Raw genomic sequence first — 22756 nt, forward strand, 5'->3', positions numbered from 1 at the left:
AGCGTCAGAGCTGTCTGTGTCACCAACTTGCAGTGAAGATGAAATGAAAGTAATGTAATACCAATAAGTAAGAAATCACACGGGATTTATCAAAACGCGTTCAAATTGTTTGCAAGTTTGTGAGCAGGAGACGACTCGGGCTTTCCGGGGAGGCTTTGTGCTTGTTTTAAAGATACATTTAAAAAAAAAAAATCTTGGTTGTTTAGGAATCACCAACTTTAACAATGAAAAACCAGAAAGTCAAATGGAAAGGTGAGGATAGAAAAAAACGCAAAGGTACAATGTAAAATAGCCCACGCAGGGTTTTTGCAGGGGTGCCTCTGAGACCCTGAGCTTCTTTCTCGTTGTAGGACTGCAGGTAAATCTTCCTCCTGCATAAATCATGGGAGCACTCTGACGTATTATTTTGGTAAACTCTGTTTGGCAAGCAAAACACACGCACACACCTGCGAACAATCGGTGGGAGGTCCACCTGTAGGTCCCAGCAGCGGCGGAGGCAGGCTGGTGAGTCCTCCTTCTGCCACCGTCACCATAGCCGAGAGAAACCAGTCGGACGTCCTCTGCGCCTCCGGTTCACACATTGCAGGATTCAGACGCGCAACGGGAGGAATGCGAGGCAAAAATCGGTGTTTATTTGGACTTTTGGATGAGAGAACTTCCTTTTAACGCGTGCGTTTTGATTTCGAGAGTCTCCGGAGCCCATAAAAAGGCTTTAAAATGTCTCACCAGCAGCGACTTGTTCAGCTCTCAGCAGCTTCGCTGGCTGTAGTTTTCGGCACGGACGAGGAGAGTGTGCGCGCCGGCGGAGGGAAACTCGGCGGCACCGGTGCGAACGGTCAGGAGATTTTCGATGACTTTAAAGCGCAAAACTCGCGAAGTTTCTGGAATAAGAGACTGGTCAAGGCTATAGCTGAGGTGTACTTTCAGGGATGGATGGAAAACTTCGTGCTTTTCATTCAAGGCAACGCCAGCAACTTGGAGGTGCTGAGGGAAGCGTGGATGCGCAGGGCTTTGAGGTCACCGAAGGGATTTATCATTAAAGCTGTCGGTATGTGAGCGAAATGTCCACAAAACACACTTGAAAGAAGAAGCAGCAGAACGTGTGTATACGCCACTGTCCCGTTTGCAATGCAAATAAGGTGATAGGACTCATTCAGCGCAGTGAACAGCTTCTATTCATGTAATGGCACAAGGTGTTTTTTCTTTAAAGGGGCTCTTTATTGTAATCACACCACCAACAACACGTTTACCACCCTGAGACAGATGTGTGAAAGCTGTAAAGTGTGACTGACACAGAGCTGGCGCAGTGGAACTCCACAAGTTGTAGAAGTTGTAGCAGTAAAAGTGGAGTTTACATTATTTTAGGTTTATTATTGTAGGTAGGATCTCTAAAGAGACAACGTGTTGCCTGCTTCATCACTTTGATCTGTTCAGTTTGCTTGGAAGACTATGTTTCTAACTAGACCCCCACCCCACCCATCAAACCCCTCGAATGTCTGGTGTGTTTGGGAGAACTGCATCCCAAATCCGTCTGTTACTGACACAGTCATATGTTTACCCCAGCTTGTTAACAAACCTCCCTGTAATTGCTCCTAATTGCCCCCCTCTTCTCTGGCTGTGCTTTAAAGCAGCACATAGCGACACAGAAACAATGGAAATGGGGCAGAAACCTTTATGCAGCCTCCTATAGCATGATCTCACAGGCTGTAAATGTCTGACAGCACTGACCCCTGGAGAAAACGACAACCTTGTGTGGATTTTAGAGCTAATGACCTTATTCTTAACTGATACGTCCTTTTTTCCCTCCTTACTTTAATCTGTAGGTTTTTACAAATAAATGTGTGGGGACTAATACTTGACCACTTTTAAAATTACACAATTATGACATGAAAGTTAAAATCTCCAAAGGGTGTAGAAGGTGTTTTTCCAAATCTTGGCTGTTCGGGCAGTGTCCCAGTGTTGCAGCTGCCTTCCAACAGCTTCCCGGCTGCTTGCGGTACTGACGTTTCCCGGTCTGTCTCCAGAGTAGTGCCTTTTGTCTGGATGTGTGCCTTCTGCTGTCTTACCTGCTGACTTTGCGTCAGCTCTGCGAGACTGAGCAGTTCACAGACAAGCAAATGAAGGAATGTGAAGGGGAGGAAGAGACCACACAGAGGGAGACCCTGGGAGGGCGTGGACTGACTGAGAGAGGGAGAGGGTGGAGGCTGACATGCCATCCCACTGAGCAACCCCTCCTGGCCCTGACAAACAAACACCACATGGGCCAAAGGTGATGTTGCACCTATTGTTATGCACGGTCCAAAAGGTGTGCACGTTCATGCGTGAGCTCGTGTTCGAATGTGTTCTCCACAGCAGATGCAAACACGTCTGCGTGTGGAAATACCACCTCCTTCTCATCCTTAACAAATCCTTCTCCTCACACCGCAGAAATTTGTATGGAAATAAGCTCTGGCAGGTTGTCAGAGCCTGGTTTACAGTCTTCTCGCTGAGAGCTGGTCAGCAGTGAATCACTGAGCAACTGCCTGCCGACCGCAGCCGCTTTTCTGTTACCCAGGATTAATGTCCCTCCGTTTCATGGCCAGTGTGGGACTGTGGAAGTCAGACTCCTAGATTGATATCAGGCATGGACTTAAGGCCTTGACATTGTCCTGATATAAATATGTCAGCTCGAAAACACAAAATGTTATAAGTTATGAGCTACAGTGAATTTCAAATAGCCCTATTTCCTTTCTCAGGTCAGAGGAAGGTTCAGACTTTACTGCAGTGTGGAAGTTTTTTGTGTGTAAGGAACGCCTAATTTAAGAGATGCTCAGCTGAAGCTAACCAGATGTAGGCAAAGTTAGTTAAGATTGTCTAAAAAGAGACAAAGAAAGAGAGACGCAGGTGACATAGATGGTCCTGCCTGGTTATCTGTGCTGATAGTCTCAGTGTAGAGAGATTGGCTTGTGGTCCCATCACACACTCACCCACTCCCACTGAGGTAAACAATCAATGTGAGAAGTTGGTATGGAGTGTTATTAACGTGGGCAATGGACCCAGTGGAACTGAGGATCTCTGATTAAACTAACTCTTGTCTGCAGGGCATTCTCTCATTCTTCATCCAGTGTCCTTCTGCAGGATAATAGCACTGTGGGGTTAGAGGTGGGGATAGCTCAGTAGGTAGAGTGGTGGCCCCATGATCGGAAGGTCGGGGGTTCGACTCCACTGAACGGTTACCCTGAGGTACCCCTGAGCAAGGTACCGTCCCTACACACTGCTCCCCGGGCGCTGCACTGGTGGCTGCCCACTGCTTCACTGGGTGAATGGGTTAAATGCAGAGGAACTATTTCCCTATGGGGACTAACACGCACACTTATTTATACTGTAAAACCAGCTCACTTATGACTAGTGTGAGGATTTAGTTTACTGGAAATGCAGCGCAGTTACAGTACCTCAATTATCACCCATTTATGACATGTGCTATATTTACTACAATTTGTGTGGATAACATCTATTGAAATGGCTGCAGGTATTATGATGCTTAATATGTGGAGCTGGATAAAGCACCACAGCTGTAGTTTTTAAAGACTATTCCAGTAAAGGGTGATCTGGAACTACATCAAAATGGAGTTGTAATCAAGAGGGAAAAAAACAAGACTGTGGGATCTGGAGATTTTTTACACCACCTTAACAGCTTGTTTTTTGTTAAAGGGACGGTTTATTTTCAATCAGTGAGTTGCCTTAACAGAAAATGCCTGTTGTGGGTTAAACGTGCTTGAGCAAAGCATTCGATAATTAGCTCTATACCTTGACTGTGGAGCTAGAGTGGTTTATCTAGACTTGCATAAAGACAAAGCCTAAAACAGTCCAGATGAAACAAACAAGCACATCAGTTTGTGGGTACTTTTAAGAATCTTTTCAAACTTCAGGATGAGCAGGCTTGCTTCTCCTTACTCTTTCTCCGTAATTAAAAGGAAGTCAGTGTCATGAAATTCTCAGTAAGAGGGTAAAAAAGTTTTTTTTACTCCCCCAAAAAGTACAACTCTTAATTTAATCCAATTGTAGCTTCTTATTGCTCATTAAAATGCTCAAAGCACGTTGTTGGCTTTGTTTAAATTTAATTCTTTAATTCTCAGCGGTAAACCACTCCAGCTGTCCCTTTGAAACCAGAGGCTCGGTAATGACTTTTAGCTGGTTCTGCATTATTTAGCGTGCCACTATTGTCCCCCGCAGCAGGATGAGCATGGAGACACAGGCTTAAACATTTATATGGAGTAAGCCACCGGTGTAATGAGGTGTTCTGTATCCTTTCTACTGTCAGTCTCTGCAAACCTTCTTTCCTTTGAACGCAGGCGTAAACAAGTCTTCTCACCTTTGTCGGTGAAATCGCTACTTTTCAGCACATCTGTGTCATTCTTTGAGCACTGTAAGGCATGACTAAGCTGCTCTTTTTAAGCCAAGTTTCTTTTTTTAAATGGTATGTTTCATTTAACTTGCCATACCATGAGGTGGTGATGCATTCCTGAAATGCTTCATTTACTCTTGAGATCATTTCCTGAGCTTGCAGCTATGCAAGTCTCATTTCTGCCCTTTACTTTTCACTTGAAAGTGTTGTATTTTCACACCAGGGGTTTCTCCTTTCATGGGGGTATTTTGTCAGAGTCTCAAAGCGCTCCGCTAATAGTCATAACTCTTCCAGATGTTAGCTTATTAACCATGACACCCCCTTGCCCGCCCCTAAATGGCCCACCCTGTCCTAACTAAGCAGCACAGGTCAAAGGTTACAGCCTTCTTGCTAACAAGGTACCTCGGGGTTATTTAGTTTCAGAGGGTTTTATAGAAAGAAACATACATTTAAACAGTATCCAGGTGTTCTTTGCTCACTGCGTTTCTGCTTACGTCTCAGTATTTTACCCACCGGGTTACAAATGTGCACTTGTGAATGGACATGTCAGGCCTGCATTGATCAATATTACTGGTAACATTATTGCTATTCATTCACTATATATATATACTATAACGGTCTACTTTTAGATAACAATTTCAACCTCTTATTTAAGTTTATTCTTTTTTTTTTTAAATTAAAACTATTACTTTAAGCTTGCTATTTCAGTGTCAGGTGATCATTATTACTTCTATCCAGCTATTTAGTTTTTTATCCTTTCCTGCAACAGTGTCAATCATTGCCATAAGTTAACCATTAGTGTTGGCTAAAGCAAACTTCCTTTTGACCACCTATTGAAATTTGATCAGCTTATAACGAATAATCACATTTATCTTTGTTTTTCACACTCAGTTTTATGACAGTGGCCGTGGTTTCAAAGAGGTCAAAAGGTATGAATTTAAAACTATTTGTATACCAATCAGCTGTGTGAATGTTTTAACATCTGCCATAAATGTTGCTTTGTTGGTCAGAAAACATCTCATTGCACTGCCAAGATGAGAGATGAGGCATGTTGTAGATGCAGTTTGCAGGATCTGTAACAAGTGCTGAATTGGAGTGTTAAGAAAGGAAAATTCCATTAAATTCTAGTGTTAAACTGAATCTTTTTCCCTAAAATTGCAAAATAGGGCAACGGTTTAGGTAGTATTTGCATGTTTGAAGTGCCTTCTTGCCTCGTTCATATCTATAAATAACCAGTTTAAAGGGAAATTAATTAAATTGTAACTTGAAAGGAGTCTCTGTGATTTTTGTGCATATTATTTAAGTTTCAAATTGCTTTTCAAATTGCATTATTAGTGTAAGATGATTAGGATGCAGCCTTTTACAATCACTTTTACTGATTTTGCTTTTGGCAAGATATTTTTCTACATTTATCTACAACATTTTTTTTAGTTCCTGTGGCTGCAAAAATAGCTTAGCAAATAATTCAAAAACCTTGACCTGTATTCTCAGATGTGACCCTCCGTGTGTGTGTATGAAGGACTCTGCATGTGCATGCAGTCCTGCCACATCATTTGTTTGCCACATCCTTTCCCATTAAGCAGGAAGCTAACCCCGGTGCGAATCAGGCATGTCGGCCTCTGCATCGACCCAAACACTGGGCTCACCCGCAGCGGCTGAGTGGACCAATGCCAACAATAACAGTTAAGGAGTTTCCTCTTCATCCCTGAGCTTATGCACCCTGTCAGTAACAGCTTAGGTTTCCCTTGGTGGAGTTATCTTTATTCAGTCTCCGGTCAGACAAATGGGTCAGACTACATTGCATTAAACTCTGCATCACTATTAATGTTCAGTTTCCTGACAGGATGTTTTCTTTGCTTCATGTAGCAGTAATACATGCAAAGGTATGCTAACATTGGTTCAGTAATAGCAAGGTGCTGTGTTATTGAATTTCAAGAGTGGAAGATACTTCCAAGAAACTACGACAGAGCTGATGATTTTAAGGGCATTGTGGAGTGATGGATCACATGGTGGATAGCGGATGGGAGCTGTGCTCCAAACGCTGGGATAATAAACACTGGAATCTGCTGCACCTTCAGCTCAGTTTAAAGGAGAGGAAATGGGTTTCATCTGCAACCAATGACTACTATCACTCATGATTAATGTGTGGATCTGCTGAAAATATTCCTCGATGCTGGGTGTATATGTTTTTGTGGTGGGGTGTCAGTGGGGAAATGTCACATGTATGGAGTAGGAGTGAAAATACCCAGATCTTTCAGGAAGACAAGCTGGAGATTTAGGGCCTCCTGTCTTTGTCTGAGCTCCAAGCTTGGCAAAGTGTCAGAAAAATGCAAAGCAATATACTGTACAGGTCTTTAAAATGGGCCATTAAGAGTAAATGCTGAATATAGAGGAATCCTAAGAAAGAACCTTGGGGTACACCGTTTGTTAAACACACAAAAGACCTCATGTGGGACACTTCTTTTCACAGTGATAGTTGTATTCAAAATAGTTGCGAAACCATCCCCACACAGCTGGATCACAGTCTGAAAGTCTTGAAAACATCTGTGAATCAGTGACTGAATCAGTTGCTAGTTAAGTATCCGGAAACATCACAGCAGTGTCTTTGATTTTTTCCAGCAGAGGTCCAACATAAGGTAATGGCTGAGCTGGTGCTATGTTTGTCTTGATCCGAAGCCAGACTGATACACAAAGAGGATAGGATTTCCTTTCTGGATGCCATGTAGCGGAAATATGTGCTGAAAACAGCTGAAAAAGCGTAATTATCTGCTGAAAAAAGAAAACTGTCTGCTGAAGATGGCTTTATTTGGAAGGGTACACTAAAGAGTGTCAAGAAAGCAAAGGCAGCACGAGCGGGGAAGACATGCAGTAACAGCCATAGGTAGGATTCGAACCTTGCTCATCTCAGTGAGGCAAACGGGCAGTCTTCCCAGAGAGAGACATGACGAGAGAAAAAACGGCTTCAATTCCAGGGTTTGAAATCTGAGAGAAGGACAGATTTCTGAAACAAACATAATTAATGGGAAAATGGTAAACTTAAAAAAAAATTTCTTTCACCATGAGCATCAGGAGTGTCTGAAGATATATTGGCACAAGACTCATGTGTCTGGAGTCCACGGTTTAGGAGATATGACCAGTTGAAATGTTAAAAAGCATAATATTTTAAAAAGTATAAATGTTATGAGCACCAAAGGATATAGCTGGCATAAGCAGAAATAGCAGAGCAGTTTAAGACTTGAGTGGTGAAAATAGCACCAAAACTGTGGCCATAGTTAAGCAGCAAAGAATAAAGAAACAAACTCAATAGGTTGAATGCCTTCAGCATTCACCCAATAAAATTTGCAACAAGATGCAGTATAGGTATTTTTCTTTTTAAGTAAAATGGCTCTGCTCTAGTTCTTCAACTCTGGTGGTGTCATTTGCACCAGCGAGTATGTTAGCTTATGTATAAATAATTGTAACCCTTCTTTTGAAATGGAAAAAAGTCCCCCTGAAAGTGCAACAATAATCTCTGGTATGCGTCTTTAACTGTGCATTTTCTGTAAAGAGGAAATATAATAGTTTTGCCTTGAACACTTCAGATGTGGGCTGGAACAAAGCCGAGATGAATAGTTTCTCAGGGTAATGGGACCAATTTGGCCAGAGACACTGCAGAGGACTAGTTTTTATACATTAAAGAACAAAGGAAAGGTACTGTGGCACAGAAATGGATCCGGCAGACTTGGAGGTAATGTTCAAGTTCATCAAAGCAGATGAGAACCAGAAACGTGGCGGTGTGGTCCACTTAGTCTGAAGAGGTATGAAGTGAAAGATTGAGAAAATAAATTGTCGGTAAAGCTGTGCTTTAACTCTGTCTGATGGCATTGGCATAAATTGAAATCATGCTACACTTAAGATGTTTTTGGTATAAAATACAGCCCTGTTTACCTGAGGTCTGCTGTTAAACACCTGGTCAGGTGTGTTTCCTATTTCACCAGGACGTGATGACGGGGTTCCTGCTCACTAGCTTAGTGCCAGGTCACTTTTATGAGCAGGATTGCTTTTCCAATTGTTCTTCTTGTGAATCAGACGGTAAAAGCATTATTTTATGCCATTACAGCTGCAGGGATTTGCAAGCAAGATTTGCGGTGACCCACTATAAACCACTAGATCTTTTGAGCTCGGTGAATGACAGTTTGAGAAGCTTAGTCACAGGCTCTTTGTGCTTACTTGCCAACATACATTAAATATCAAAGGCCCGCTTTGGCAAACTTTGTCTCGAGACTGTGGCTGTTACAGAAACGACACTTTTGCTGCTGTTTCTTCTTTTTCTTTGTTTTCGTATTGGACGTGGCAGGTCGCTGCCACAGTAAAGGTTTCTATGGTGATGTGGGACAACACAAACCCAGCCTGGGTTTTTCTTCGTTGCTCATGGTTTTAGCTCATGAATTTTCTTTAGTCGAGATGTTTTGACTTTTATCAGCTTTTATTCAGCTGTTTATTTTAAGATGTTGCAGTGCTTGTATGCCAATGAAGGGGCTAAATTTCCATTTTAATGTACCAACCCCCCCTCCCAAAGAAAACAAGCAAACACAGTCCATATTTGACCTTTTTTCTCCCACCTTGATTCCTCTCTTGCACTGCACTCTCTGATTCTGAACCATGAATAGGTCAGATTAAATATTTACCTAATGCAGCTAAATGTTTGGGCTAAAATGCAGGTTTTATTGGGAGGAATCAATCAATAAAGCTGTAAAATGCCCAGTGGCTCAGCATTTATAGCTTGATGTGTTAGACACAGGAAGCTCATGGATGGTAATTTTACGGCAAATTCTATAATAGATATTTATTTCATTGACGTTTTTGCTTAATGCTAGGCTTTTGGGGTGAAAGCGCAGTGTCGCCACACTGGGAGAGGTTTCATTGCTGGGATATTTGCTCTGTGATTGCTTTCTGAAGGGATCTTTTCACTCAGTTTATTGGGCCATTTAACTGCAACGCCCACGTCTGTGTTCTTATGTGAGTTAAAGACACAAACTCATAAAGCACTTTTAAAAAGTGCAGCACACACACATGTATAGGAAGGAAGGCAAGGGCAGGGTCACGGAGCCCTGCTTGTCCAAAATACCAAGGACAAAGGGACGGGTGGGAATTTAGCACATAAATTAGAAATCTGACAAAATGTTTGACATTGTGTCACCAAGGTTGACTGAATCTTGCATGTACAGTTAGCAGATTTACTGTAGCACATAGTTAAACTGACTTAGTGAGGAAGAGATAAGGAATGACTTTAGTCTGTTGGGGCAGGCTTTGAGATCTCGCTGAATGCCATGCTGTGTGTCTTTAATGAGGGAGAGAGAAGATTATCCTGTTTGCCTCCTGGAGCCTACAAGATTAGACGATAGCAGGATGAGATAAGACGGTGGGCGTCTTTGAGTAGTTTGTGTTCCTAGAGGGCTACTGAATGAGGGACTGTCTAAATCATACCTAAAATTTGAGTTAAATTTTACCTGCAGCAGTGCAAAGATGAAAGGTCAATAGTAGATTGCATACAACACAGCTCTGAATCAGGTGCTTCTCGGCTCAAGGACAGAAAACATTCAGGAAGCAAGGGACTCATGCACACTGAGCAGCCTTCAATGATCCAAACTATGGGGTCATTCATTAAAGGCTGTATATAAAAGATTCATGTAGTAACTGTTATGTAACTCATTGGTGTGAATTGGTCAATTTGACATTTTTGGCTTTTGAAATCTTGATTTTTGAGCCAAAAGTTACCATATTTAATTAAGAGGTTGGAGTGCTAAGTTAAGAGCTAATGCTTTCGAGCCTGGTTATAGGAAAACGGTAGTTGCGGTGCAACCAAAATGATTGCAAGTTCACTGCACACATTTACAGTCTTGTTGCCTTCGAAATGGTTGCATCCACAGGGGATAGGAATCAGGTGTGTGACCTCTCGTACTCAGTTGCCATCTTCAAAGTGACTTTGTGATAGCGATAGGACTGAGTTGGTCTGTTATCAGTTTGCAGTTGAGTCAACCTGGTAATTACACATGCTCTGTTGTGTCATGACAGAGTGATTGACTTTGATAAATCGCTAAAATCACAAATCTGTTGTCTTCTGTTCCATCTACATTCAAAGAAATTCACATTCATTACATACAATCAAAGTCCAACCAGAATCTCTGATGGAGAAATTCACAAATTCCTCCACAAACGTGCTGAGTTAGTGCAGATGAGTGCTACTCATCTGCACTAACTCAAATTGATTGCAATGTACTGGCCAGCTGTTTGTGATTGTTAAATAAATGTGGCAACTAATTGAAACAGAAAATTCAATTAGCAAGCTATAACTGTATGGCATATGATAGCATTGCGCAGAAACAGATAACAGTTTATTTACTATTTAAGTGGCAATGAAATTCAGACTAATTTTATTGTTTCAATTAAAGGTCAAATATATTTCTTTTACAAGGTTGTGAACACATTTAATTTCAGTGAAAATAATTGACATGCTAGGCTCTGAATACAGCTTTAAGTGGCCATTCAAGGGTTTACAGTTTTAGTGAATTTCAGGTTGTCTTATTTTATTTTTGTGTTTGAGGTTAAACAAAGACCCTATGAGCCAGCTCTGTGAGGCAGAGCTAAATATTATCAGTAGAAGTAGTACAGTAGAAAACAAAGCTAACGTGTTAATGTTAGCTAGCTGTTAGCTAGTTTAACTTACATGCTAACAACTACACATTAGCAGAAAACATAAAAATACCTGAGGGTGATTGGACTGCGGTTAGTTTTCGGGTATTTGGGCAAATAAAGACATGGACAAGCTAAAGTTTTAGTTAAAAAATTGTTGCTGTGACATTGTGTAACAAACCATCCGGTTGTTATTCAGACATTTGCTAAATGATGACACTAGAGAAAAATTCTCATGCACTTTTAGCCTCAAATGTCATGGCAATCCATACAAATATTTTTAAGATATTTCATATATTTATTGGTAGTCCAATAAACATTTCCATCACTACAACAGTGTGACTAATGGGCATACAGGATAATAACCAATATTTCACATTAATGCGCAGTCTGTTTATATTTACAGGAATCTTGTACTGTTCCAAGGCATAACTTAAAGCCAGTACATCACATGTTTTTTGTTATCGAGGGCTGGTGATGATCAGGAACGGAAGACTTTGCTAGAGTTTCACTTCTTGGCAAAATATCATTAAATATTAAAATGTCAGCTAAACGGTTGAAATGTTAAATGATATACAAGCTGTTGTGAGACTTTTTTTTTTAATTAATCGTTTTAATTTTTGCTCTGTGTTTCTGAAAATGTATGGGCTCTATTGTCTGTGCATACTTGTGATGTTTTCTTTCTGCATTGTGCAGAAACCAACATGTTTGATCATATTAGTGAGTTTCATAAAGTTAGGTGCTTCTAGTCTTTGAATATTGCTATTAATTTATGGCACGTCCACTGATTGAGAAGTCCATAAACAGAAGATTTTTGCCTTCTCTGCATTGAGTAAAGATCATTTAGAGATAGTTTGACAGTGGTGCAATTTATGGCAGGTCTGCAGCATGTGCTTTACGGTGTGGTGCAGTATTTTACTCCAAGAGACTTAAGGTAATGCAATCACGTATGAAATGAGACTCAAGAGGCTCTAAGGTCTGCTAACACCATGTGAGCCATGTGAATACATGTGGTATTGATTAGTGTCAGCAGCCAAAAGTATCTCAGTGGGGATCGAGGAGAGAAGGTCTCTGTCAGTCATTGCTGCAATATGAACAGTCGGCTTTAGATATTTTTCATTTTGTTCCCCAGGCAGCAGTTTATTCTCACATGGAAAACTTGTGACACTGGAAGAATGTTTTTTAGGTCTGCAAGGGGCAGAAATCATAGTGTGGACTTTGTCGCTTTATTTTAATATTTGGGGTAATGCTGTTCATGAAACAAAAATCAGGCTCGTTATATAAAATCACAATGATCTTTTAATTTCAAGTTATTTTAATACAAACCAGCATGTGATTTAAGCATTGCACCCCTGAGAAAGAAACTCATGCTCCTATTCCTGTAGGAACAAGATGGAAAGGATAACTATAACATTGCTTAAACTGTTTTTCTTTCTGCATATTTATTGTGTATCTGCATGAACAATCGTGTGAAAAAAGAGCTTTCTCAGGACTGTAAACATTCGAATAAATACATATTTTTTTCTGTACGACTTTATCAGGCTTACATTTTTATGGATGAATTTTAGCATACTCTTCTTTCAATTCATTAATGTTTGCAGGCATTTGTTTATGCAAAGCTCTCTTAAGGTGTCAATCAAGTTGAGCTCCAGAGTTTAACTGGACTTTGACGGGACCATTGTGATTCTTTGTTTTGTTGTTGTTGTTGTTGATTTCCTGCTGTGCTTGGGATCATTGTCCTACTAAACAATCAACAGCTCAACTGCTCCCCAGTTTCTGCCAGGTCAGCTTGAGCTGTCAGACATTACTTTGATATCCACAGGAGTTTATGTTACATCAGATTCTCAGGTCCTGTGGCTGCAAAACAAACCCAAATAATCACACCGCCACCTCCGCACATGACAACTGGTATTACGTGTTTGTGTTGATATGCTGTGTTTGGATTTTCACCAGATGTGATCTAGTTCATTATGGCCAAACATCTCCACTTTGGTCTAATCTGTTTAAATGTCTGTCTAAAGTCTTGTGGTTTGTTCAGATGCAACTTTACAAGCCTAAGTCATGCTGCCATGTTAATTTTTAGAAAGAAGAGGCTGGCAAACTTCACAAACACACACCTGAATGCTGCAGATTAGCAAACTTTGAGGGCATTCGTATAGGTGCTCCATCCATAAATCACGTGCATTTGATTAGTAGCACCTGGCTGCTACTTACCCTTTTAATGTATATGAAAACAGTGAGGGTGTTTTTCACAGGCATCTCTGCAGGTATTTGAAAACTTTCATTTTCACAGAAAAAGAATTAGCTCAGATTAGCTCAATTTAATTCATTCCCCCAAAAAAATGTTTTTAAACTTGAAGGTTGCAGAGAGCTGCACAAACCAATATTCCACATTTTATACAAGCTGAGAGCAGATAACCCTTTTACAAGGTTATATCGACCTGCTACTCCTTCTGTTAACTGGCATTAACACAATGCTCGTCCCCGTTTTGATTCTCAAGCTGCTATTTTCCCTGTCTCGCCCTTATGACACAGGGTTCGGTTGCCATGGTGCCCAGCCGGGTATTCATGCTGTGTATGACAAAGGGTTTAATGTCGGTGGCCCGGTCTTGGATTACAGCAACACAGAGATCCGCTCCCCCTGGAGAGGAGGCGGTTACAACGCTGAACCTTTTCGACAGTCACGCCTGCTAATGTTAGACTCAATAAACACGGATCCTCAGCCGGCCCCATCCTTCCATTACAGCAATATTTCCCACATCTGAACTCCTACAGGTGTTTTTTGTCATGTCTTGCACCAGCATTTCAATGTAGTTGGAATTCATTGCATGTAACAAACCTATTGCATAAATATATTTGCATTTAGCCTCTTTAGAAGAACAAATCGTAATAGCATGGGTCCTACAGGATATCATGCATTAAACCAGGACACGATCGAAGAGGATAACAATCAATCCACTGAAATTACCTCTGTGCAAAGAGAAGATTAGTTTGTTGATTCCCTCTGATTAGGATGTTAATTATTTGCCTCCCACTCTAACCTTGCTGACATTTTCACTGTTGACTGTGTTTGTATGTGGTTTCTATGCAGACAGCCTGCCAGACATTCCTATAGGAAGTTAACGACAATGAGGAGCTAAGTCAGCAGCACTAATTTACTGCCAGGGAGACCGCTGTTGAGATATCCGCTCTGAGGTTTAGACAGCTTAATGTCTTGTCTCAGCTGGGGGAAGGCAGCTTTTATTTTCTTTTACAATCCCTCATAGGATCAGTTTTGCAAAGAAAGACCTCTGCCTGTGAACCTTACGAGCATTAAGTGAACCCCATGTGCTGATAATTGTTTTGTTACTTTTTTAGGTTCACATATTCCTTCCATTTTTTTTTAATTAACTGAAATGCAGGACCATTTGTAGTGATTAAAATATTATGTTAACAGTGCTTTTAGGCTACTTATTATTCATTTGTGTGGCTAAAAGCTGTTATGCAGGGTCTTTTTCCAACTTCTTTCCCTTTTTGTAAAAAGTTTAAGTCTTAACCCGATCTTAACCTTAGTTTTCATGTTTATATATGCAAAGAAGCCAGAATGTTTTAATTGTACCAATATGTAATTTCATATCACATATTTTAACACTGGATTACATTTATGGTCGTGTGGTAGATTGTACACACTGATTAAGTCATTTTTTCCCATATAAAATCTGTCAAAACATTCTGTGGTCGTAATGCAAGCGCTGAGATGATGAAAAATAAGTGATTTTGACTAATGACACGTTGCTCTTGAAAGAATAGTTTTTTTTGTAAACTTGCCTGCATCTGTCATCATGTGTGTGATACGTATGCGTGTTCTCATTCTTTACTATAGCAGATATTTGATTAGCTGTATATTTTCCCTGCCTCAGACAAAAGTGGTTCAAGTGTGAGGGTTGTAAATGTTTAGCTTACATCACGTGGTGAGCTTGGCAGTGCTATTGAATGAATGCCCCAGGGCTGATGAGGAAATCACTCACAGTCATACAAGTGTGACATTTATACACAAAACACTGTTGTCAACACAAGCAGTCTCCAAAAGTTCCAAGTGGTCACGTAGCTGAATTTAATTAGTTGTGTGTGTGTGTTTGTGTGTGTTAACTTTACACTCAAGTTTTCATGTTAGGACTCAAGTAGCATTTTTGATGGATTGCATTTTCTTTTTTCCTGTTTATCATCTTTTGCACTCCTTTCTCTGGTGTGGTGTAGATGATTAACTAAAACCAATTTTCCACTCCGATGGGTAAGGTTCTGTCCATGACTTTGTAAGTCTAATCATTCATCAGCAGTGGGTTTGAGACCCTTGGTCAGCTGGCTGGTTGTAAGCTGTATGCTGGGATAACATTGTTGTTAGCATGTCAACATTGTAGATCATATTGCAAGCATTTCTTTCCCCCCTTTTATGTTAGTTTGCAAGACATAAGTTATCCACTGCAGCAAAACCCACATTCTCCTCGTACTCATTACCACATCAAATCCACCCACCACTACTGTTAACCTAACATATATATATGTGAACTCTACTCTGTAATTAATACTCAGCACCCTCTAAAAGTAAACATTGCTGATATTATGCTATGTCTTCTGGTTTTGGCTGGCCTTTGCACCCTCTTTGGAGAAATCTTCTAGAAATTTTGCTGCTTTCCTTCCTGGAACCCAGATCGAGCTGCAAATGTCTGTCCCTATGATGTTACCTCACTTTGTAGGAAAAAGAAGATTGCGTGTCGTGACACTGGTACTAGTAACTGCCTCTTGTCTCTGAACACAGTAACACATTAACCAAATGAGAAACTTTCATGTAACCAGTCTCCATTCATTTCCCCTTCATTCAGTCCACTCTTATAAATATGCTGTTAAAGAGTCCCCTCAATATGATCCCAACCCTCTAATCCCTGCTTCTCCGTGTGTGAAAGTTCATGTTGGTCTAAAGTTTCCTAAAATGCCTGGTTAGCTTCAGGTTTTATGATTGAAAGCTTTGTGGCTTTTTAATAGGCTCCCACAGTTTGTTTGCACGATAAACGAAGGTCTGTAAAGTTGTGCAGATTGCTGGGATATTGTGATATGAAGTGCACATTTAAAGAATCAATTTCATACTATTTTTGCAGAGACAAATGTTTCCAAGACCCCTTTTCATAGTGTCTCTCAGGTTTAGTAACATGTTTGTCTAGGGGCAGCTCCTAGATGTGTAGGTCTCTATGGTATGGGGGCAGGATATCTGATCTGCCCAGCAGGCAGAGCTGTGGTCATTTCTGTGGGAGTAATGGAATTCTGTGGTCAGTCCCAGTACCCATGGAATTCCAAAAGCAGTCAGGCATGGTTCATATAACTCACATAAATAGACCACCTTGGTCATGATTTAGGAGGTGGTTGGGACAGGAATGTCAACTTCAGTACTTTGAGTTGTTTTCACTGGCAGCGCAAGTCAGAGAGAGACCCTCTGTCCCAGGTGTGTTTATATCTCCTGCAGCAGGCCCACCTGTTCCACCCAGTAATCTGCTGGTGTGTGTGTGTGTGTTTTTCAGGTGACCTGTCCCCAGTGCAGATGTCGCCTGTTCCTCAGTCCCAGTTCATTCCCCTGGCTGAGGTGTTGTGCTCAGTCATCTCAGACATGAACTCTTCCCAGATCACCGTCAGTCAAGACTCACTTGTCAACTACATGAGCAAAGCTCATCCAGGTAATCCATGAAATACTGCCACAGCTTACTTGAGAAATGAATAGTTAGGCAAGAACATTGGACCTCGTTGTCTAACAGTGCACACACAAATCTGTGCGTATAAAAATTTCATGCACAAATGAGCGATTTATCAGTATTTTTGTAGCGGAGTTTGTTTGTACTCTATGAAAAAATTAGAAGTGCCTCTGACCGTGTGTAGAAATAACGAAGACTTTAGAAAATGCTTAGAAAATGTTAAAACACACCTTTAAACTCAATAGCAATACTACTACTACCAATAATAATAACAACAATAATAATAATAATGATAATGTTGCCTTTTGGTCATTAGTTGCAGTTTTCCAAAAACACTGTGTTACAAAATGCACAGAATCCCAATTAAATAAAAAATAGAATTTAAAAAAATACTATTTCAAGAAAACAAAAATTAAAAAATTATTAAGTAAATGGAAAAATCAAGGGTTTAACTTTTAATCATATTTCAGTATTTTCTTATCTCATAATTAAATGATCTTGTATTTCATTAAAGGGATTATATCATTGCTAGATGTCAACACTTATAGTCTTAATTTTTTTACCAGCTGAGTAGAAAGGCACTATATAAGTGCCAGTCCTTGAGCCACAGTGAGTGTCTAAGGGGAAATTATATTAAGAACCTCTGTTACTTCAGCTGCAGCATTACTTTATTTAGTTTTTCTCAAGAACGAAATAGGTCAGTGCGCATGTTTCATAAATCTCATATACTAATATGGGAGCAGTATTTTCTTTTCTTTACAAGCAGTTAATTTTTTCATTTTATCGAGCATTTTATGACATATGCTGCTTTTGGACAGCGAGGCCTTCATTTGTTTGTACGCATGGTCAGTGGCACTACTAAATGTATTTGTATTTGTGAATTAAAAAATAATAATAAACCACTGATTTATGCGTGAAACGTTCACATGCACAATTAGTGCACAGATCTGCGGGTATGCACTATTGATCATCAAGGTACTTTGGCCAGAGCAAAGAAAGTCACAGAACTGTTTTCAGCATTTGTTCTGGGCTAAGCTAAATGGCTGCTGGCTGTAGCTTCATAGTTTTCAGTTATGCATTAGAGATTTGGAATTATAAGCATTTCATCTCTTTTGGCCTTAATCGCATTCCCTTTTTGTGTCTCAGGGATAACCATCCCCACTCAGGACATCCTCTATAACGCTTTAGGCAATCTGATCAAGGAACGCAAGATTTACCACACAGGCGAGGGCTACTTCATCGTCACTCCACAGACTTATTTCATCACCAACAACATGGTCAGAGAGAAGAACTGGTGGACTTCTTCTTCGGCAGATGACGCTCCTTTACCTCCTCCCGTTACTTACCTGCTAAGTAACGACATCTGCGTCGAGAGCACACAAACGCCCCCAGTCGCCCACTGCAAGTCCTGCAGCTGTTTTAGCCCCCTCCAAATCTCCACTAATGTCACGACTGCTCCAGCAACTGTCCCTCCCTCCACCGTCCCAGATCAGCATTCCGTGTCCGTGTCCATAAGCGAATGCACGGGGAAAAGCTTAAAGTGGCCGCGACCTTTAGATCACAAACCCACCGTGCAACATCAGTCCACCTCCACTGCAGCAGATTGTCAGGCAAGTGAGATCAGCAAGACTACAGCCACTACTAACGCCACCAGCCGCAAAGAAAAAGATAAACCAGGGAGGAGGTTTGGGCTCAGTTTGTTCCGGAGGAATGGAGGAAAAAAGGAGAAACCGAAGAAGGAGTATGCATCTTTTTCAGGCCAGTTCCCTCCAGAAGAGTGGCCTGTAAGAGACGAGGATGACCTGAACAACTTACCCCGTGATCTGGAGCATGCAATCATCAAACGCATCAACCCTGAGCTAACTGTGGACAATCTGACACGCCATACCGTCCTCATGAAGAAGCTGGAGGAGAGAAGGGAGAGAGGGATAGAAAAAGTGCTGGACAAGGGTGTTGATAAAGATGATAAGGGAGTTGACAAGGGAATGTCTACTGAGGTATTGGCATCTTCAAAACTGAGGCATCATCACTCATCCAAGGCAGGAGCAGGCAAAAGATCTGCTCAGAAAGCCTCTCGCAGCAAGAGGAGGAGCCACTCGTCCAAAGAGAAGCACAGGGAAAAGGAGAAGGACAAGGTTAAGAACAAAGCTTCCATATGTGCGGACAATTATCCAGAGGGGGAGGATTTGATCCCTACGCGGCTCAGAGTGGAAATCGCTGTTGATGAACCAGTTCAAGTGGAAGAATGTGGAACTGCTGAGGGAAAGTCTCTTTATAAGAAACGCATTGAAAACCCTTTCCAGGCACATCCGCTGAAAGAAGCCGAGAACAGAATTCCCGCTGCCAGAGAGCACAGAAGACGAGAGGTGAAAGAGCACAAGACTTCGGGATCAGGGAGGAAGGACCGAACGAGTCATCGCTCCAAATCTTGGGACCCACACCGAGCCAGACTGATGGCAGCAGATGGAGAGAATGAAGGGAAATTCACTACATCTGAAGAACAATACAACTGCAACCCTGAGAGGGACTTTAGTGCTGATCTTCTTTTCCAGTCGGACACGAAGCCCAGCAGAGAGCTGCCACTAAACTACAGCTCAGTCTACCCACAGAGCAGTACGCTTCGCATAGATGACAAGGTCAGACAGAGAGAGGACAGAGAGAGCAAACATTTTCAGGATGCCCCAGAATATGACAGTATGCCAGATCGCAGCCAAAATATAGTTGGAAGTCTTCCTAACATCCAGCAGTATTCCAGTGCTAATGCCTCTCTCTCCACCCATCCCTATGAGCTTGCCATAATAAACAATGCATATGATCCAAATCTGCCATGGCCCAAGCCCTCTTTACAGCGGAAACATTCCCTCAGACTCTCCAACCCACAAAAAGACAGCACACAGAGGCCTAATGAGCTCTCTGAAACTACAGAGACCCAGAACCTGCAAGAGATCAGACCTGTCACTGTCAATAACAGAGAGCAAAGAGCCATGAGCCTGGGAGAAAGGCTGGAACTGACATCTAACAGCACTGCCTTGGTAACAGACACTGATGGCTTTACAGAAGACGACTGCAGACTCTATCAGAGAGCAGCCGATCAGGAGGATGATGATGCCTGCAGCTCATTGTGCCTGAATGACGATGAGGTTACAGAGGATGCAAGTAAGTACACAGCAGGTGGTGCGGACTATCAGGGTCACCAGCTGGTTTACCAAAACCGCGACTCTAATCTGAAGTATCAGGGACCACACAGTCGCCATTTTAAATCCAACTTTCACCAGCCAGAAATCACCTTAATGCAGGGGTCAGCAGATCAAATTTCTCTGGCAGTCCAGAGGGAAGATACCCTCAGCCCGTCCAGACCTGAAGACACCAGCTGGAGACTCCATCGTCAACACCAGAAGATCAGATCACCAAGAACCGAAAGCAAATCCAGCCCAAAATGGGATGCAGCGATCCAGGGAGAAAGACAGCACAAAGATGACCTTGATTTGGACTGTTCAGAAGCATGTGAAGTTGGAGACAGTAGCATCTTTGACTACTGCCAGACTAGCGAGATCGAATCGGACACAGAGACTGTGAGGAAGTCGGCTGATGAAGGTGACGGTGAGTCTGCTCACTGGGCAGCTGAGGTGGAGAAGAAGGAGGAGGAAGAGAAGCATGTACCTCAGGCCCACAGGGCTGCTCTGAGCATGCCCGATGGAGCTAGAGGGCCAGACGTTAGGGAAGCTGTGGAAACGGGAGAGAATCAGAGCATCACAGGAGACAGCGGTATAGATTCTCCAAGGTGAGTCTCTCTCTTTAAATCGCTTTTTATAAATAAGATAATGAGGTGATACTGAATCTTAACAAATCCACTGATCCCAACCCAGATGCACGATCTCTTGTGGTCAGAGTTTTGACTACTTTTCACACCTCTGACTCATGTCTTTCCTATTGTGAGCCCACATCAGACTGCATCCTCCACATATTTCTGGAGGGGTTTTGGGCAGAATAAACACCATACTGAGGTTAGTTAACCTCTGGGTTACGTGTCTGCGGTTGGCCATGCTCTCAAGTTGATGTTTTTTCTTATAAAGTAAATTGCAATAAAGCTGAACAAACACCTTGTGGCCACTTATAGCATCCAGTATTTGAACAGAAGGGAGTCATTTATGATAATTATGTATAATTGCTGTGCGGTACTTAAACACTCATGTTATAATCAAAGAGGAAGAAAGGAGTTCTTTTTTTCTTTTTTTTTGCCATTGAACTCGCCGTGCACCCTGGTGTGTAGGTAGAGGCAGGGAGTGCACGACCACGTCACATACGTTACTGAAGTGGTGTATTTTTCCTCCACAGGACCCGGGTCAGCTTGGCGTCTAGCAACACTGTCATTCTTGAAGGCCTCAAGAGAAGAGGCTTTTTGCAGAACCTGGAGAAACTGCATTCGAAGAGCAGTGCCATTCGAGCACAGAGCTCACTGCTGCAGCTGACTCCTGTCATGAACGTGTAGCAGGCTTGAACTTCACGTTGGACCTTCACAGGCCTCATCTGGAAGAGGCCTCAAACCTCGTAGTTATATACGACTGTTAGTAATATATCCGATATCACAGTTTTATGCATATCTTCACATAATGATAGCCATTGCTAAAGAGGCATGTGTACAGGTGTACAGTATATATTTTGTGTTTTTGTAAATAACTTTGTGATATGCCATGGTGCATGGTGTATTAGCAGCACTGTGTCATTTAAATGTACAGTTTTCCTTCTCTACAGCTCTAGTGTTGCCCTTTTTCTTTCTCATCATGTAGAAATTACTACAAATAAAACTGTATATATAAACCCACATTGTCTTGAAATGGACGTCTCCATATGAAACATTTTACCAACACAATATGAGTGCCTGCAAGAATTATTTTACGCTATGCTATCAGTGTAACTGGCCCCAGTTCATCCATTCGTTTCTTCTGCCTTTCCAACTCAGGATCGTGGGGCAGCTGGAGTTGGGTGAAACTGGGCTGGTTGCCAGTCTGTGGCAGGACTAACACAAAAGGAGAGACAAGCATTCACACACACGTTCACACATACGGCCAATTAACAACTAATTAGCCTAACATGCTTGTCCCTCAAATGTGGGAGGAAGCTGGAGAGACCGACGGCATGCATGTAAACTTCATACAGAAATACCCTGGGATTCAAACCCTGGGATCTTCTTGCTGTCAGGCAACGGCACTGAACAGCTCTGCTTTTATTAAACTGGTAGATATTTCTTAAAACAGACAGATTCTAATGTATTTTATTTTTGTGAATAAATGAATTAAAAAATATGTTGTTGGGTTTTAAGAAGCAAGTAAATTTCGGGGGTTCACTATCTTGTCTAAGGATGGTTCAACCTGCAGGTTGGAGGAGCCGATGATCAAACCACCAATCTTCATAACAGCGGATAACCTACTCTTGCTCTTGAACCACAGCCACCCCAGTGCAAATATCCATGTGTCTGCATAACCTCAGTATTTCTGAGGGTTACGTGACAATGAGTCCTCAGCCTTGAACGTCTGCCTCAGCAGACTTAGGTCACCCTGCAGTTGAGAATGAATATAAACCAGTGTAGTGGTGAGCGTGGGAGACATTACGTGGATGTTTTTACAGAGGTCACAGGAAATTCCCAAAAGCTTTCTTTGTATAGCTTCAAAAGGGCTGTTCCTAGCCTTGAAGGCCAAACAAGTTTAGGTGAGGTTTCAGTTAAAAATGTTCAGCTGCAGGAAGGATAAAACTACTATTTAAACAGATGTTAAACTGAAGACCAGGACCTGCTTCACAGCCGGAATCTCCCTGTTCTTGAAGATGTTTCAAGGAGAAAGAGTGACACCATGTGGAGACACTGTGGAAATGCAACCGCAACCTTGTCTTGAGGTAAACATGCCAACACATTAACCCACATAACCCACCAGTTGTGTGTCAGCAATACGGCATCCATCTAGAAAATAATGGACTTTGTCATAAATCT

The 22756-nt window shown here is 41.7% G+C and overlaps 1 protein-coding gene across 1 annotated transcript; it reads left to right on the forward strand.

Annotated features, from left to right (window-relative positions):
- Window positions 1-349: 349 nt before the first annotated feature.
- stox1 (storkhead box 1) lies at window positions 350-22713 on the forward strand. The gene is made up of 4 exons (XM_026189923.1): window positions 350-1048; window positions 16606-16758; window positions 17920-20554; window positions 21109-22713. Exons 1-4 carry the CDS (start codon window positions 718-720, stop codon window positions 21260-21262), a joined length of 3273 nt encoding a protein of 1090 aa, XP_026045708.1. The 5' UTR covers window positions 350-717; the 3' UTR covers window positions 21263-22713.
- Window positions 22714-22756: the final 43 nt, after the last annotated feature.

The sequence above is a fragment of the Astatotilapia calliptera genome, chromosome 13 (assembly GCF_900246225.1).
Source record: "Astatotilapia calliptera chromosome 13, fAstCal1.2, whole genome shotgun sequence".
Lineage (NCBI taxonomy): Eukaryota > Metazoa > Chordata > Actinopteri > Cichliformes > Cichlidae > Astatotilapia > Astatotilapia calliptera.